Source organism: Uloborus diversus, chromosome 4 (genome assembly GCF_026930045.1).
Source record: "Uloborus diversus isolate 005 chromosome 4, Udiv.v.3.1, whole genome shotgun sequence".
Taxonomy (NCBI): domain Eukaryota; kingdom Metazoa; phylum Arthropoda; class Arachnida; order Araneae; family Uloboridae; genus Uloborus; species Uloborus diversus.
Window position 1 is genome coordinate 135422255 of NC_072734.1, and position 19464 is coordinate 135441718.

General features: G+C 32.8%; 1 protein-coding gene across 1 annotated transcript; it reads right to left on the reverse strand.

Moving 5' to 3' along the window:
* Positions 1–163: 163 nt before the first annotated feature.
* On the reverse strand, positions 164–18354 carry LOC129220847 (F-box/WD repeat-containing protein 9-like). The gene is made up of 9 exons (XM_054855278.1): positions 18335–18354; positions 18027–18268; positions 16947–17089; positions 13090–13239; positions 11172–11290; positions 8386–8626; positions 6880–6990; positions 4800–4955; positions 164–383 (listed from the first exon to the last, which is right to left on the reverse strand). Exons 1-9 carry the CDS (start codon positions 18352–18354, stop codon positions 300–302), a joined length of 1266 nt encoding a protein of 421 aa, XP_054711253.1. The 3' UTR covers positions 164–299.
* Between the last annotated feature and the right edge of the window lie 1110 nt (positions 18355–19464).

Sequence of the window (19464 nt, forward strand, 5' to 3'; positions counted from 1 at the left end):
TTCCTCAAATTCATACAAGCTTTTGTAAAAAGAAATCTCACATTTGCAGATAAAATCCTAACCCATTTAGAAGACACTCTGCTGCTAAAATAATCACAGGGATGCGTACGGAGATTGCCAAGGTACCTTGATAATGACTAAAAATTGCTTTTTTTGTCCTTCATATTTGAAAATGCTCAGTAAAGGATCAACTGGAACAACACACTTTAGAGGATAATATTAAACTCCTAGGGCGCAGGTACCCCCACTCCAAAACACACTTATGAAAATCATTCAATTATCACAGTTCTTAAAAGAGATCAATCAAGATCTTCTCTGGGTTTCCACACAGTGATGGAATCATCAGCATTTGCACTGACTAAAATGGAATTGCAAAAAGATATCTGAAAATATACAATAGCAACAGTTATATATATTAATAGTTAAGAATAAACATTCAGCATTAAAGACAGGACATTTCATACTAGCATTAAAAGCAATACAATTTTCAAAAGAAATTGTGGGGGGGGGGGGGGGGGCTCTCAAAGCAGGGGATAATTTTTGTCCTTTAAACATTAAAAATAACTTAACAGGCTTTCTAGCATTTTTTAAACTTCAGATAGCTTGATTTGTTATTATTATTTACTTAAAATGAAAAATTACTAATTTTTCAATTAAAGATTTTAATACAACACAATAAATACTTGAAATGTTATTAGCATGGATGTCTATAGCATATATGTCTTGTATAATGTAAAAATATTTGACAGTGGCATATCCAAGCGGAGGAATTTGGGGATATATCCCCTTAAAAACTCAGAAATTTTCCTTTTTAGGACCCTTGAAAAGAAAAAAACTAACAATAAAATCCTCAAAACTTGACTATATTTGGCTTCCAAAAAATTTTCGGACTACACATTAATTTTTAGAGCATTTGAATTATATTTAAGGCAAAAAAAAAAACTCTTGTTTAATGAATTAGAATAAACATTCAGCATTAAAGACAGGACATTTCATACTAGCATTAAAAGCAATACAATTTTCAAAAGAAATTGTGGGGGGGGGGGGGGGGGGGCTCTCAAAACAGGGGATAATTTTTGTCCTTTAAACATTAAAAATAACTTAGCAGGCTTTCTAGCATTTTTTAAACTTCAGATAGCTTGATTTGTTATTATTATTTACTTAAAATGAAAAATTACTAATTTTTCAATTAAAGATTTTAATACAACACAATAAATACTTGAAATGTTATTAGCATGGATGTCTATAGCATATATGTCTTGTATAATGTAAAAATATTTGACAGTGGCATATCCAAGCGGAGGAATTTGGGGATATATCCCCTTAAAAACTCAGAAATTTTCCTTTTTAGGACCCTTAAAAAGAAAAAAACTAACAATAAAATCCTCAAAACTTGACTATATTTGGCTTCCAAAAAATTTTCGGACTACACATTAATTTTTAGAGCATTTGAATTATATTTAAGGCAAAAAAAAAAAAAAACTCTTGTTTAATGAATTTAAAATGATTACGCAGGTCTGCAAGCAAAAACATGTAGGATTTTTTTACTGTTTCATATAGATTTTTACTCACTGAAACCGGGAAACATAGTAGAAAATTTCCATCAAGTCAATTTTTTTTGCAAAACTCACATATTCATCTACTCATATTTTATTGATTCATCGGAAAGGAGCCTCAAAGCAGTCCTGCTGCATGATGGAAATACATTTAAATCACTTCATATGGGACACTTGGAAGAAAATTATAACGATTTGACGTACGATTCTTGAGAAAATGAAGTATCAAAAACATCAATGGATGGTTTCTGGCGACTTCAAAATACTAACTATGTTGTTGGGTTAACAGGCAGGTTATACAAAACATCCCTACTTCTTACGCTTGTGGAACGTTCGAGTCAGAGAGCTACATTGGACAAAAAATGACCGGTCACTTAGGGATGCCTTAATCCCTGGTGAGAATAACGTAATTAGGTTGATCTTGGTACCACAAGAAACGGTTTTATTATCACTTCTGCATATTAAATTAGGGCTTTTGAAGCAGTTTGTAAAATCATTGCAAAAGATGGGCTATGTTTCAAGTTTCCACAACTGCTTGCAGCAAAGCTGAAAGAGGGAGCAGACCCCGAAGTGGTTTTTTGGGGGGGGAAAAGTAGGAAATAAGGAATCAAAAATTGAAAAAGTAGGAAAAAAATCGCTTAAAAAAGTAGGAAAAAATAGGAAGAGATGGGACTACACTCACGTCAAAAGGAAACAAATTTAGAGTAAATTCTATTTCTAATGTAAAATAAACTAACAGTATTTTTGATTTAAAACTGTCCCCAAAAAAAACTAACAGTACTTTTGAAGTATTAAAGGGCTTTAATGAAAGGCCGAATCGCAAAAACAAAATGAAAGAAACAAGCTGACAATCATCAGTATGAAAAATAAACTGGTGGAAACAAAGATATATGAAAATAAAATCCAAAACAAAAAAACACTTTTCAACAATACAGTAATAAAATTAAAAAAAAAAAAACAATAATAATAAAACTCATATTTTGGTGCAATAAAACCATTTTTGTCAAAGATTTGTTTTGTCAAAAACGAAAACAGCATCCATTTATCATTTGAAAATACTAACACTTTCAGCTCCTGTTGTCATAAACTATGATACAAAAAGCAAAGCAAATATTAAATTAGTTTTACTTAAAAATAATCAGCAGCTGACTAGCATTCTTGCATAAACAGGGGCAGATGTTTGAATTTGAAGAAAAAGGAAAAAAGACTGAAAATGCAGAACTAAAATAAATTTGTTCTTAAATATGGGACATAAAATTTATAATAAAATAATTAAACTAAATAAATAACGAAATAAGTAAACTATAGGGTTTGTATTATGTTGTGTACTTTTAGCATTCAACATAAATTTTTGTTTCAGGCACGTCATTTATGAGGTGTCAGTAGGGTCACTTTCTCCCCTCACTGGCGTTAGCAAATTAATGCTTAACTAAACAAGTTTGTGCGGTTTTTGTTGTTTTCAGATAAAATTTGCATTCAGTATACATCCTTTGCTAGCCACCCCCGGGGGGAAATCAGAATGACGGGCCAGTTTTAATTTGAATCAAGCAATAAAAACGAATATTGTTTTATTGGTTTGATGATTTTTTACCTCTTTTTCGTTCCAAAATTTGTCACTGAAAAAAAAAGGAAAAATACATGCATGGTAAACATAACATTTTTATCAAGTCAAAGATCAGTTACTAATGTTTCTTTGTGCATAAAAACAAAGACATGTAGTTTCGTTCGATCCTCATCATACGACAAAAATATTCATTCGGAAATTGTTCACGAAATTGAGAGTGGGGGGGGGGGGGAGCATCTGGTATCAAATGCCAGCATATATCTCTTACACCCCCAACCCTTTGATCAGGCACCCTGAGTACAATAACTTACAGTAGATACGTCCCATCGGTATAACAGCCGCATCCCGAAAAGAGTAAGAGTATAAAAAAATTTTTGTATGTTCCGAAATGCAGCATTGCCATAAAGGCTGCACATAAAAATGAGCAACTAATCAATATTGATGATATATCAGAGTGGAAAATACCCATTAAAAAGAAAAAAAAATACAGTACATATTTGCTTGTGGTTCTATCCCCCAACTTTTAAAAATGTAAAGAAATAAAAACTGAATCTCGCATTTAAATTGACTTCAGGTTTTTCTTCAAAAATAAGGAACGTTTTGCCCATCTAGGTTTTGCCGTTTTTTTTTTCCTTGCAAATACACTCTTTGCAAGGAAAGAAAATGAAATTTTATAAATTTTATTATCATGTTTACGATTTAGAATGAACAATAATCATATTTATGCATGAAAAAAGTTTGTTTCTGCGATTATTTTTGAAGTGATCCGTTTTTGCGAATTTCTGTTATCTGTGCCTCTTATTTTGTACTAACATCAATAAAATATGTACAGTGTACAGGTTTTTCATTTTTTGCTTCCTCACGTTCCTTTTATGGTTTCTCATTGCCCTTCTGTTTAAATAGAGCTCCATTTCACTTGTAATCAATTACACAAAAAATTGGCAAATAGGAAATCCGGCTTTTCCTGCACTTTTTGGACAGTCGGCCGTTTACTTTAATTAAAGCTTCTAATTGAGGGATAAATAATATATAATTGCATCAGAATGGGCCAGTACCTGTTTCTTTATTTTTTCATTAAAAAGTAGGACTGAAGTCGGGGCGATAAAAAGAAAGGTCGATCATAAACGCTGCAATGGCATAAAAGTCACTTACCAATATTTAACTTTTAAACACGCAGACGCCGCAGTGTTCCTTACAGAAATTACTGTCATCAGTGAATTAAAAACTTAGGATTTTCTTGTTTCTTTTCAAAATTGAAACATGCAGAAAAATATCGGTGCGGCATTATAAAAATAAGAGAAAATGCACAATTAGAAGTGCATAAAAAGAAAGAAAAAGTAGGAAAATAAAGGAAAATAAGGAGAGAGCTCTAAAAAGTAGGAAAAAAGTAGGAAAAATAGGAACTCTTCGGGGTCTGAGGGAGTTTTTACTGGTACTGACATACGAAAACTTATGCGTTCCACTCTTTTCAGAAGCAATGGAAAAAAAATGTGCATAGGAATCTTTCAAAGACATAGTGCCTCTATTTTTGAGGAAAACTAACATGTAAAACTTTGCAGTTTTACTTGTTAAATACAGATTTTTTTTATGTATGTATTTGTGTGTATTAGGGTGGGGGGCCTCATAGATATGCCACTGGCTTCTTCAAAGCATTTTTTCTAACGTAAAAATATACATACTTTTGCAACTTCTGCATCACCCTGAAGTACTGCAATTGGTTCCGGTTCAGCATTGGGCTCTAGGACACGTATGGTTTTATCTGTCGAACATGTGATTATTGAACCAAGGTTGTGCTGTATTCCGGTGACCTTCAGCTGATGACCAGATTTATAGCTCTGAAATTTGAGATAGAAAGAGGAAAGAGTCAATAAAATTACAATATTTTTACTAAGTAATCAATCTAGAAAGTTTTACCATGTAGATTTATGCATCTTTTTTGTTTTCTTTTTTCTTTCTTTTTTTTTCTTTTTTTTGAAACACTTGAGAATTGTATTTTGGTTAGGAAAAAAGTCATTACAAATATATTGCAATTCTTTTCTTGTACATATTTGGTAACAGCACTGCATGAACAAGTTTCTGTAATTATTATAGAATTATTTTATAATTCCAGTAGTAACCGGGATTATCTTGAATAACTTATAAAGTAGCATAAATTAAAAATGAAAAGAGCAAAATGAGAAATTGACACTTAACTTTGGACTTACTGCCATTTTTCCCTTTTCCCCCCTCATTCTGCATTATGGCCATCATACACAGAGCATATGACACTCTGAGTTCTCTTGTAGTCATATTCAGTTTTGTCACTGTATGATGAATGCTTTTTGTGATTGATAAAAATGCACTAGTGAAACCTTAAAACTGTTCAGTGCTATACTTTTTGGCCAGTTGGAGCTTTATTTATGTTCATCATATATATCATTATTTTGCACCTCACAGGAACAGGATAAACAAACCTTTTAAAAAAAAAAACATGTTGCCAACATCAGGGGTGCCCACAAAGGGATGGGGACATGGGTTTTGAGGGTTATTCACTTTTTAGAGGACTCTTGCTTTTGGGGGGGGGGGGTGTACCCATGCTCTTAGAAGGGGGAGGCACCCCTGGCCAATACTAGTATAGTTGTATGCAAAAATGTAAATTCCACAAGCTAAGTCAAAATGTTTTTCCTAAGGGGGTGGGATTGGTCATAGCATTTTGCCACAAGCACATCTGTTACCATAGTAGGATTGACAACACCACTTAGAACCAAGAAAGCAGTTTCAACCCACAATCCCCCTTAGTAAGAACTGTTATAAACAGGCCCCTATAACTGGAAGAAAAATCAGGCTGCAGTGGGAGTGTTTACTATGTATGTTCTTCGTACTCCTGTTAACTGTAGGTTTTAAAAAATGCAATAAAATGTACCTGATTTTTGTCATTGGTTTTGACAGATTTTTGTCATTATTGATGTGAGCTATAATCAGCTTAATTAAATCAACATTGTGAAAGATAAATTACATTAAAATGTTTTTCCTCATGATTGCTTCAAGAATGATTAAGAGTTAAATGTCAAACAGGGGGCCAAAAAATTCAAATTTTGTCAAGGATTCTGTTAAGCCCAGTTTTAACTTTGTAGGATTTTAATTACACAAGAAACTGATTAAAAGCCAAATTAGTGTTTTTTCTCAAATTTGGGATTTTTGTGGGGAAAAATATGCTTGCACATTTCATTTGCTTGCAGAGAAAATGATTGGACAACAAATCTAAATAGTTTAAAGTTTATATCTGACACCTTTTTTTTTTTTGTTAACAAATGCCTCTAATTAACTTAGCAAGTCTTTTAAAATGATTTTCAATCTTAGCTCTTGATTCCGCTTTTCTAAATAGCAAAGCTTAGTTGTAGCAACTATACAAAAGAGCCAAGAATTCATAAGAAAAATATAGAAGAAAATTTAGTGATAACACTATATTTGAATGGGTGAAATATATTTTGTTTCCTGCAACAAAGAATTTGTCTATACTTAGTCAAAATTAAGGAAGGAAAAGGAAAACTACACAAATAAAATACGTCCACCCTGATTTTGAAAGCTTAAAATGTTGTTCTTACAACTATACATAGAAGCCTGAAAACAAAGAGTTAGGAATGTGGCAAAATGTTAAAATCCCACTGTTGTGATAATAAAAGAGCAAGTACCTACAAATTAAAAGAAATAAAAAATATGCTAAAGGTGAACGTGATCATTATACCTTTCAAAATTTAGAAGCATCAGTAAATTCCATACCTGTAACAACTCATAGTCTTCATGTGGATCTATCACATGAATAGAACCTTCAACATCACCAACAAGAATTTGACCATCATTGTAAGACATACTCATTGGAAATCCATCAAGCTGCAAAATTAATAAATAAATTACTTAAATAAGAAAGTATAAAAAAATTAAGAAACTACTATTTTATTATGTTTGTTTAGGATTCTTGAATGGGTCACTAATTTTTATAATTTTAAATTAGTAGTGAAAAACAAAATTTTCCAGCATTTAGAGTCTTTGAGAATACTTTAGCATTCCTTCTGATGACTTTAAAACTTTTTTTTTTTGCATGAACAGATTTACAGTAATTGAGTTAGTGGGAAGCAAAGGGATACAAATATAAATGTGACGACCAGCAACAGGCTCTTGGTCCAGCTAGGCTGGTCCAAGTCAATTTTTAGTCCCCAATGAAGATCAATGATGCTCCTAAAGCTATCCACCCCCTTGCTCATTATCACCTCTTCCGGTAAGCTGTTCCAAGAGCCCACAACCCTACTCAAGTAGTAGTTTTTCCTTATTTCCACGTTAGCCTGAGATTTGAATAGCTTAAAATAATGACTCCTCATCCTGCTTTTGGTGCAAAAATTTAATCCATTAACATCATTCATTTTGATAAATTTAAACAACTGAATCATGTCCCTCTGATCCTCCTTTGCTCCAGGCTATACATATTAAGCCTATTAAGTAAAGTATCATAATCTAAATCTGAAAGTCCCCTTACTAGTCTAGTTACCCTTCTTTGAACCCGTTCCAATACACAAATAACTTTCCTCAGATAAGGCCACCAGAACTGCACAGCATACCCCAAATGGGGTCTTACTAAACTCCTATATAAAGGCAAAAGAACCTTCTATAGATCTATTGATAACCCAAGCATTCTGTTAGCTTTGTTACTTGCAATGCTGCACTGTTGACTAAACTTGAAGAGTTTGCAAAGTGGTTTGCAAGGTTTTGCAAGTGGACATTTTCAAGTTTTGAGTAAAACATGTTTAAAGTTGCGGGGCTTTGTAATCTTTCATTGAAGGTTATTTTAAATCATGCTGTATAACAGAACCTACCAGGGCTACTAATACTATCTCTTGCCCCAAGACAGAGGAGAGGTTCACCTTCCATTTATACTGGTTATCTCCAAATATTTAGTTTTGCCACTTAGATCCCTTTTCTTCTCACTGTCTCAATCACTATGCTTCTACAGGGGCGAAATTTCAGGGTGGGATGGTAGGATTTCAGTTGAAATTTTTATAATCTTCTCCATTTTTTTCTGCTTAGGAATACTAAGAGCTAGGAGGGAACTCATTCCTCCAAAAGCTAAATTTTTCAGTTGTAACTTTTAGCCCCTGTTCTACAATTAAAAATTCATAATGAACTAACTAAAATTAAGTAAATTTCACTCTCCTTATGCGCTTCTACTTCATACAAAAATTATAAACTATTAAAATTCTAAAAACCTACAATAACTTGGTCTTTCAAACTTACTTTCCAAGTTTTAAGAACATTCCTAGCAATTTTATCGTAAATTATAACATGACAGTCTTCAGAGCCAGATATTATATACTTTTCATCTGAAACCATGCATATCACTGGTTTTTTGTGGAGGATGTGCTGAAACATAGGCTGGACACCAGCTCTGGGATCAAAAAGACTGACACTGCGACCATAGCAACCACATGATAGAGCGTTGGAACAGTAGGAAAGGCACAAAACTGGAGAAGCAAGACTTAAGTAGAAAAGAGAAATATAAGGAAAAAAATATTAATGGTATTTATACTCAAAATATCACTAATTTATAGTAGTTATGTATAAATAATTAAGTTAGAAGGTGATTACAAAATAAGGAATACAAACTATTCAAAAATTTAAAGTGCAAAAATAATGCATAAGTAAAAGGAAAAAAACAACAACATAAAAGTACAAATTTCAAAGATATTCAACAAAAGCATTTTTTCGGATGTCTTTTCATCCAGAAGCTCACTTTTTATGCATTGAAAAAAGCATTCCTCATGACGCCGAAACATGTGTGCAGTCTTCTACAAATATTTGTGCTTTTATGTTTTACATTTCTTTTAAATTTCAAGCACAATATTTATTAAATTCTAACACGCAAGTATACATTATATTTTTTTTTTTACATAAGAAGAAAAAACATACAATAAAACTCAGTGATTTTCACTTTAACTTTTTACTCTAATTCTCTTTCTTAAACTCTGAAATATAATCACACAAAAAAAAAAAGGACAATAACTGCCCAACTTATCCTAATGCAAAGTTTTGAACTGTGATAAATAAGAGGTTCGGAAAAATTTGTAATATCTTGCTCAAGCCATTTGCAGGGATGTGACATTTTCATGCAGTGTTTGCACATTAATCCCAGAATTTTAGAACTTTGTCTTTTATTGTGATATCTTTGTCAAAAAGGAACCATTACGCAGCATAATATGAAGTATCACCCATCTAGAAGAATTTTTGCACTTGACAAATAGTAAGTGACCTTGCGGTCATACCTGCAACACATACAAATCATTATTCTTAAATACAACAAAACTTTTTAGGAGGGAGAGGGGTCATCCTTCTGCATGACCCCTCACCCTAAAATGATAATCTGTATCCACTGAGATTACTTTAATACACGTCACTTTCTTCAGGTTATGATGGATGTTTAACCATATGAAAACCACCAACGATGGCCAATTCAAATAAGAGCACAAATCAGAGGATATAAGTAGAATGGTTTTTCATTCCTGTCCAAAAAGGATGACGGGAAATTCATTTGAGGCGGTGAGAAACAAAGGGACTAAGTGCCACAATTAAAAATTTGGAGATAATCAGTACAAATGGTAGGTGAACCCCTCTGTCTTGGGGCCAGTCATAGTACAGTAGCCCTGGTAGGGGCTGCTAAACATGATTTAGAAAAACTTTAGTAGGTAGGTGAACCTCCCCTCCGTCTTGGAGCAAGAGATAGTATTAGTAGCCCTGGTAAGTGCTGTTATACAGCATGATTAAGATGGAAAAAAAAATAATGAAAGGCTATCTAGGACCTTAGCTTTAAACATGTTTTACTTAAAGCTTGAAAATGTTCACTTACATCCCTTTGCTTCTCACTGCCTCAAATGTTAATTGTCTGGGTAAATCATAAAACAAACAGTGAGAACTGGTAAGAACTGAGTTACTGAATAAAAAAGGTCAAATAAGAAGTAAGATCTTTTATTTTCTATTGTAAAATCTATGTTTTTACAGTAGTAGATTTAGACTAAAATCAAAAATAAATTAAGAACAGATTATCTCGCTAATGTGGTGTTTAAGTTGCAACTAATAAGTAGATAGAAAAACCCAAACATTTTTATTCCAGTGTTACAAAACCCCAGATGGCTGGCTGTCCTAGTTTCCTGCTTGAAGGATATTAACCAGAAAATCTCAATTAGTGAAAAAACATATTTGAAGTATATTTGTTTCTCCTACTTGTTCTTACTTTCTTCCTGCCAGGATTTTAATTTTTAAATTCCTTTTAGAAACATTAATCACACTGACTCAACATCAAAAGATTACAACAATTTATCAATAATTTCTGCATCAGGACTGAAAAAAGCTAAGGCAGGTCCCCACTCAATTATTTAGCACAAAAATTTTAGCTCAGTAGATGAAACTGAAAAAGCACTCAGCTTAAGCAGTAGCGGCAAAGTGCAAAAGAGTCAAAGAACAATGATAGCATTTGAAAACCATATTTTTCCACTCATGAATATAGGAAGAATTTGGAGATGACTAAAAAGTAAGGATGCATAAATAGAAACTGAATTTGAATAATTTAGTGCAGTTTATTGACTAAAAGTGCAAATAAACTTCATACATAAAAATTTCATATTTCATCTGTTTAGTTTAACAACTTCAAAGTTTATGTAAATAGAAAACTTGAATTGCAAAAATCAATAACACTTTGAAACACCAGTGGTTTAATTTTCATAAAGTTGTCCTGTATAATTTATCTGGGAAGTAGTATGGCAGTTTAAAATCAATTCCTCAAAGTTTCACATTTGGGCTACTCACTGAGAGTTGCTCAGGTTGAGAGATTTGATATTCTGGGTTTTGTGGCATCTGGGAAATCATAGCATGCAGCATGAAACTTTTAATGCAGGAAGGGAAATCAAATTTTTTTGTTTTCTTTCGAATTTACAAAAAACATTAAATATAAACCTGAATAAATTCAAAAAGCATTATTTATGAAGCAAAGCCAACATATGAGATTTAATGGAAATCTGAAGAGTATTTACCTATAAGACGATGCTTGGACAGATGGTTCAACCAGCTCCCATGTTTTTAAGTTACAGTCAAAGCCACCACTATATAACACTCTGTTAGTTTTATCATATGCTATAGACCACAACCAAGCCTAAAAAAGGAAAAAACTATTCACCAAAACAGCCTTACTACATCAATTTTGAATTTGTTTAGTTAAAAATAAGGAATCACAACAAGAAATTCCAGAAATTATTAATTGCATTCAAGAGACATTCAGCACATTGGCAGTAAATTAAGCTCCAACATCAAAAAGATATTACTTAAGACACAGGAATGAAAATAATGTGTAGTAAATATTTAAGTAACATATTTGATAGAAGTTTCAAGGTCACAGGTAAGAGTATGCGAAATAAGAGTCGTAATCTCTACTAATAATAAAGTTTAAAGTCTGTCTGGATCTCTGTGATGCATATAGCGACTAGACCCTTTTGACAATTTTCATGAAATTTGGCATAAAACTAGTTGGCACTAAACTGGGGTGTGCACCTTGAAGCCATTTTTCGAAAATTCGATTTTGTTCTTTTTTATTCCAATTTTAAGTCCATTTTCACATAAATTTGATAATATGGGGGAGAAATATTTCATTCACATTTTTAAGTTTTAGACCATTCAAAAGCTTGGAATTTTCTGCTTAAGATGAAGTTTGTTTGAAGTGTCTACAAGCATTAAGAGAGCTGTAGGAATCGTTTAAAGAAAATCAACATCTAAGGCTTATCTTAAGCAAGTCAAACGCTTTTAAATGATTAAACTCGAGAATGAAATAAAAAATAAAAGATAAATGGAAATTATTTTTGAAGTGGAAGAAATTAAATCTGTATGTTACCATGGTTACATCTTTAATTCACTTTGATTGTTTCATTTCTTTAAAAAAAAACATTTTTTAAAACGTGCTTATTATGGCGATCAATCTTTTTTTTCCTTTATTGAAAAGGATTTTCATCAAATAATTTTAACTTTTAAGAAAAATTCATCTGCTTTTATTCACGTAGTTTTTATGGAATTACGTTCAGTATTCAATTATTAAAATATTGCTATTACGACCTTCTTTCTATGGTGTTTTAGTTTGGGAAAATGTCTTACTTTGTATTTTAAGCAAGGAAAGGAAACTTCCTTCCTCTTTTAAAGTATTTCTAAGGTTTCTGCAGGTTTCTGTTAAGCTACATGCTAAGTTTTCAAATCTACCAAAAATATGAAGAGATCTTTAAGAAAAAACAAAGTTAATGCATAGTAGACGTTAACTGTAAATATACAGGCGAATCAAATGCCCTTGTGTTATTCTACTATGGGAAAAGCCGTGCGGGTATCGATAGTGTGAAATAAAGGTACAGGAATAACTGCAGCAGTCTCCCCAATTCAGAGTACCAGGATGTAAATACTCCTGCATTGCATGCAACAGAAAATTTCAAGACTATGAAATTTTGAAAGCTGCTAGTGGTCCCTGGACTAATTTAGTCCAGTGGTATTCCCATAGAGTATACTCCATATATGCTGTACACTCTCAAACATTTTTTAGACATATAGCATATACCCTCAAGCTTCAAAAATTTTCATATTATGACATATTATGTATATTATCGCATAAACATATTGTGCATAATGGATTACTGGGAGTACACCCTCAGAAAAACTGATGTGAACATCACTGATTAAGTCAGTGACCATTTATGCATCACAGTAAATAAATATAGTTCACACATCAATTCAAAGAAAATGCATGCATTGCAGACATGTAAATGCACAACTGGTCAGAAAATTAAACAAATAACAGTAAGCTTTCCAAAATGACAAACTTGACTTCTTCAGCTGTAACCTTTTAGCACTTAAAAATTGTGCTTACACTAAATAATGGATGAGTATACAAAAACAAAATAAATATGCATTCCAACTTACATTACCATGAGCACCAGCTCTTTCATTGATCAACCAAGGATTAAAGTTTTGGGCATTTTCAGCAGTTTCAAGAAGCATCTCATTCAAAGCTGCAAGATCCCACAGTTTTAAAGCACCATCTCGACCCCCAGAAGCACATATCCCGCCTTCCTAGAATTGAAGTAGTCATTAGTATTTATAGACTTTCTAAAAGGAAATTGTCAAAATAATCTTTAAATTTATTTAAAATTTAATAAACCTTCACTTAAAAATTTAATGCAATATTTATAAGGGTCATTCCCATCTAGTAAATGAAGGACTTCAACTTGGTTGACTATAATTTTGATGAAATTTTGCACGGTCAAAGGTACATGGGTTATTCCAACAGTAAGGTTTGTTTTCTTATTTAAAAAAAAACATCAAATTTACTTTCATAACAATTGTTATATTTGCATTCCTTACATCTTTCTCTATTTTTCCACAGAACTTCCATACTTATTTAAACATTTATAACATTGTTCGAAAAACTTTTGAATGCCTAAGTTATAGAAATCGGCTGCCTGCAAGGATAACTAATCTTGAACAGCTTTTTTCACTTTATCATCTATGGTGAAGCATTTGCCGCCAAGAAGTTTGTTTAGGTTTCAGTGGAACACAAGTGGAAATTGCTTGGCACCAAGTTTGGACTGCTTTGCTGTGGGAGATCCATCTGCTTCCGTCCAAAAAGACTCAATTTGGGTTGGGTTTCCTTCGCAATATGGGGTCTCGCATTGTCATAAAACATTAACACTGCAGATATGAAAAGTTTATTTGCTGAGTAATTTCTGCCACTGAAACGTTTCTTGCAGACAAAAGAAGACTCACTCACCTTACTTCACAATCGCGGGCCAATGAACTGTCTTAAACATTATGAACTGCCACTGTAAACAGTACACAGCAACAGTAACAACAGCAATGGCAATTTTTTAGGTGCAAGGCAAGCCAGGAGTCGGTGCCCTTGCATGCTTTAATATTGGAGCAAGATTTAAGTCGTTACAGTGAATTGGACTTTACTCTCAGAATAACTCCAATTAGATCATTCAAGCTAATTTTGCTAAAACATTAGTTTCTACAGAGCAAGAATGTTAAGCTAGACGCTTAACATTCTTGCTCTGACTAACTTATATGACTCCGTGTTGTGCACAAGTACAGAAAGTCTAAACAATTAAACAAAACTAGTGTGTTTAAAACTAGTGTAATTTTTCAGCCAACATTCGATGGAAAATATTGAAACTGGAACCAGAACTGTAAAAAAAAAAAAAACTAAGAGGTTTTTTACAGTTCTAGTTATTTCTAATGATGGCTGTTGTATAAGTAGCTTATCAATATTCAACTAGTTAGAACAGATTAAGGTTAACTTAAAATATTCGCTAGCAAAAAGAGTTAGAAGCTTAGCTTACTGTAGCTTGTGATGTATTACAAATATTTTCTGCAAGTTTTAATCTTATGCTGAGCCTATTACCCTTTTATTTTTCCAATATCATAAGCTTTTTTTTTTTTTTACAAGGGCGTACAATTTTTGATTTTTGTTTTTAAAAAAAATTAAGACTTTATTTTCTAGGAAAAAGACTTCAAGAATTCTTTTCAAATCATCTTCATTAGAATATATGTTGGTACTATAAAATGTCTGTTTAACTACCTACTTCAAAGGGAAAAGGGCTAACATACAAAATTTAGAGAAAATTAAGACAAATTATAGTTCAGAAAATGTATAAATGGTGCGTTAAATAATGCTGTAGTTGCATTACGTTGGAATGTCTACACCTGGTTATCATCTAACACTGATTTGAAAATCATATCATCATGTAAGTCATGCTTGACAGCTAGACAATAAACAGCTATGGGCAAGCCCAGGATTTCAATTTTTTTTCAGGGGGGAAGGGGGAGTTGTATACTCAATGCAAATTTTATTGGAAAACAGCAAAAAGGTTGGTCATTTATATTCTTAATTAAAAATGTTTTAAAATTAGCACACATATTTGTCATATTCTCTTTATATCATATCCAGTGGCGGCTCATCACTATGGGCCGGGTGGGCCGGGCCCACCCGAAAAACAGTGCATAATTAGATTATTTAAAAATGTCTTTTGTGTTTCAGTTTTAAATAAAATAGGGCATGAAACTGATTTTAAATTTCTAGCAGTCTGCTAATCGCTAATATAAGAAAATAGTGTTCCTTTTCTATCAAATAGCGACAGCGCTGTAAGAAACCAACTGCAATCATTAAATCAAAGCAAGGAAAGCGGCAAGCGACATCACCCTGAACGATGCGTTTCGGCCATGGGCCGGCTCCCTTCCTGCCCCCTCGAAAAATATCTTCATCCAATAGCAATAGTAGAAGCAATGGGAGAAATGTGTCTCGTCTCGCGTCGCTTATACTAAGTTTCAGTGAGGCAATGGGCAGAATTTTCAGAGCCCACCCCACGGGGAAAGGAAAAGTTCTCTCATCGCTTTCTCTTTCTCTCTCTCTTTTGATTTAATCCATTTTTTCCTTTTCTTTAATCTTAAACGGCTGTTACTATGAGGTACTGGGGTTTACAATATTTTGGGTTCCCACTCATTTCATTGCATGGGATGTCCATTTTAATTTGTTTATTTTTCTTTATGGAACTTAGAGCGCATTCTCGAAAATTTCTGAATGGACATTTTATTTTTGAAAAAACGTTTGCCATTTTTTAAGTTTCAGTTTGAATTTAGGTTCAGTTGGTTTTCGGTGTCATGCTAATATAATAAGATTTTAAATTTTTGAATTAAAAGCTGCACCTAAAATAATCTTCATTGGGTGAGATTTTTTCAATTTTCTTAAAAGCTATATTTGGTTAAAGTAATAAGCCTTAATCGTGTTGGCCTTATTATTATGCCTTTTCTACGCTAGCGTATTCTAATGCTAAGCAAACCTAAATTATTACACAAAGAAAATTCAAAGTAATTTAAATTTCTTATAAAAAGAATATATTGGTAATTAAGTAAACTGTTTCTAGAAAAATTAGTTACCAGTTTCGTAATTTGATATATATGAGGCAGTGAGAAGCAAAGGGATGTAAGTGGCAAAATTAAAAATTTGGAGATAACCAGTACAAATGGTAGGTGAACCTCTCCCTGTCTTAGGGCAAGAGATAGCACTAGTAGCCCTGGTAGGTGCTGCGTAGGAAGTTATCTTTAAACGTGTTTTACTCAAAACTTGAAAATGTCCACTTACATCCTTTTGCTTCCCACTACCTCATATAATAACGAAACATGTTAAAGTGAAAGTTAATGCTGCTGCATGATCCCAGTCACAATCTAATTTCTGCTATTCTGTATGGGATAGGGGGGGGGGGATTCTATTGGTCTTCATTGCCTTATTATTTGGCACGCCCACCTTAGTTCCCTTCATTTTATCTGTTTTCCTTTTTATTGTGAAAACTTTATACAATCGTCAGAGGCAACCCAACCTTTTGGGATGGGAGCAGAGTGGTTGAGTTCTCAATTCACAAAATGAAACTCCGAACTTTACCGAATGATATAAATAAAGCATGCACACATACTAAAATATAATTCGAAGATAAATTAGACCTGAAAAGCTATATGAACTCCAAATTTGCCAAATAAAGAAACTTTTGGGAGGCCAATGACCTCCATCAGGGCGCCCCTGATAACAGCGGGCCCAACCGCCAAATTAAGCCACGAGCCGCCACTGATCATATACTGATACTATATCTGGAGTTCCACAATGGAAACGAACTTTTCCAAATTCAATACTATGCATTTGTATCACAATATATTTGTCTACAAGACATGTGTACATCTAATGTGCTGCTCTAATAGGAAGTCGAATATTTTAGCAAAATTCTTCTTACCTCAATAATTTGAACAACATTAACAGATCCAAAGTGAGCTTCCTTCATATGATATTTTTTCATATTTTCACTATGTTTGTGCCAAAGACGATGCTGTTCCTCTCGAGCTATACATGCCTCTTTCCAGTCAAAATCAGGGGGAACTGTTGAATTAGGACAAATTAGTAGTGCTTATAAACTTGAAAAGAAATTTAAAGACCATAAAAACCTTTTTTAAGTTGACTACTTTAGTGATACCCATATTATACTACAAAATATATTTCATTTATAAAAAAAATCTATGTACAGGGTGTTCAAAAAGTTTTTCTGTGGTCCCATATTTCCGTTCATTAGCTGTTTAAACTAAGATGAAATATTGAGAGCATACTTCCAGGATAATGCAACAGCACACACTGTTAATCGTGCTCTGGATTTGTTGAAAGATATTTTTGGAGAACACATTATTTCAAAAGGCATGTGCCCTGCCCACTCATCTGACCTATCACTCCCTGACTTTTATCTGTGTCGCCACCGTTGAATGCCAAATGTCACGCCAATAAGAACAATCCCAGAAATATTGATGAATTAAAATTGGAGATAAAGAATTATATCTAATCCATCACAGCTGAAACATTATGTTCTGTGTTTGCTAATAATATTAAACGTGTTAATGTTCGTATGGAACAAGGAGAAAAATTTTCAGCACCTATTGTAAATATAAATTGTCGAAACTATTATTTAACATATACCTACACATGTTTTTATATTTTGGCTATCAATATATATATTTTTTGGGGCCCATTTTCTTACTTGCAAAGAAACTTTATGGACACCCTTTATAACGACAAAATAAAGCAAATAGTGGCAAGGGATGCAAATTACTCACAGAAGAATTGTCAATGAACTTGTTGTCAGCAAGTTAACAACCTTTGAGCAATTGAAAAGATCTCATTTTCGTGACATGGATAAAAAAAATATTGTTTAAAAAAAAAAAAAAAAAGATTTCCCATGGGAACTAAAAAAATACTGACATTGTTTTTTTCAAGGATAGTGAATAAAGATGTGAGGATAAAATTTTCTGCCCTAGGCAGCATCTCTTACCTGGTACAAGAGGATATTTCTTAGGCCACCTTTCATATATACGCAATCGCCAAGTAACATCACTTTCTAAAACATCTTTGAATTTCTGGCAAACAGAACTCAGAACATTAATCACAAACTTTGAGCTTAAAAAAGAACATATATGTAAAAAAATTTCAGGAGGCACCGTGTCCAAACTTAGCACTAACGTATCAATTTCCTCTCCAATACTTTCAGAATCCATCTGAAAGAAAAGGCATATGCTAGAGTACCTCAGGAATCAATATTCAGCATCATTTTTTTTTCTAATTTATTTTATAACACAATACTAGAAAAGGTTATTTTCCATTATGGATACATCTGTCACTTGCCATATTTTAAACTTTAGCAATTATTTTTCAATTTACTTATTGTCGCTATGGTTGATTAAAGTTACAAAGGGTATGTTTGAATAGAGAAACTGGTTAACCAGGTTGGTTGATTGGAGAAGAGCCTCCTGAACTCATTTACTTTTATCTCCAAACATCGTCAGCTGCATTTTTGGAACTTCAGTTTCGAAAAATGACTGGTCGATTGTCCCTGAACAACAAAGGCCTTCTTCTTTCCTTAACCCTAACATCATATAAAATAAAAAATTGTCTAAAAATGTGTTTTTAGAACTTCAATATTGCAGCATATCCATAGGAGAGTCTGAACTTCAGGTCCTCTCCTAGTCATCAAAGAAGGAATATTTTACAGAGATTGACTAAATATTAAAATATCTTAATTTCTGCTACAAAAGCAAGATTATTTTTAAAACTAATTGTTTACTAAATGGTGTGCTAATTTGAGTACTCTCCATTGCTATAATCTCTGTTGTTATTGCCCCTGAAAGAAAAAACAAGGTCGAAAATGTTGATTTTGTGGACGATAGCAATTGGTGCAGCTTTGATGCAAGATGGTTTAAGAAATACGCTTTGTTTAGTGCAGAAGCAGAGGATAAACTCAAGTTCCAAAAGGTTTTTGAGTGTTCAGTAAACCTAAGCTATTCTAAATCTTTTATTGCTGCATTTTTTTTTTAATGTGTGGCTAAATTCTAAGATTCTTCCGTTTATTGATGTGACCAAGTTAGCACGTTCTAACTATCTCCACCAAAAAAAAAAAAAAAAAAAGTAACACAAATTAAAAATCAGATTTTATGTGCAAACTGTAGCAGTCCCGTAATAAGCATTAAATTTTATTCTAACATTGGAACAGAATGACTGCGTTTACCTTATGAATGAAAATTTTCATTAATTGTTAGTGTTTTAAAAGCTTTCCATCTTTGGAATATAATTTCATTATGTCAGGAAAAACTTTTTTGAAAACAGAACGTCAAACTTAAGAAAGGAGCTCAAGCGAAAAACTGAAAAAGCAAAACATTCTTATTACTTTTGTTGCCATTACTAAATTAAAAGGTTTAAGAGAAATTATTTCTGGA

Bases quoted from the DNA above. Each gene is read 5' to 3' on its own strand.
- LOC129220847 (XM_054855278.1), bottom strand. From the start codon at position 18,354: ATGGAAAATAACCTTTTCTA. The intron at 6,991-8,385 runs GTAAGTTTGAAA...TTAATTTTGCAG, and splicing joins ATGTTCTTAAAACTTGGAAA to CTTGATGGATTTCCAATGAG. The intron at 4,956-6,879 runs GTATGGAATTTA...CTCAAATTTCAG, and splicing joins AAGACTATGAGTTGTTACAG to AGCTATAAATCTGGTCATCA.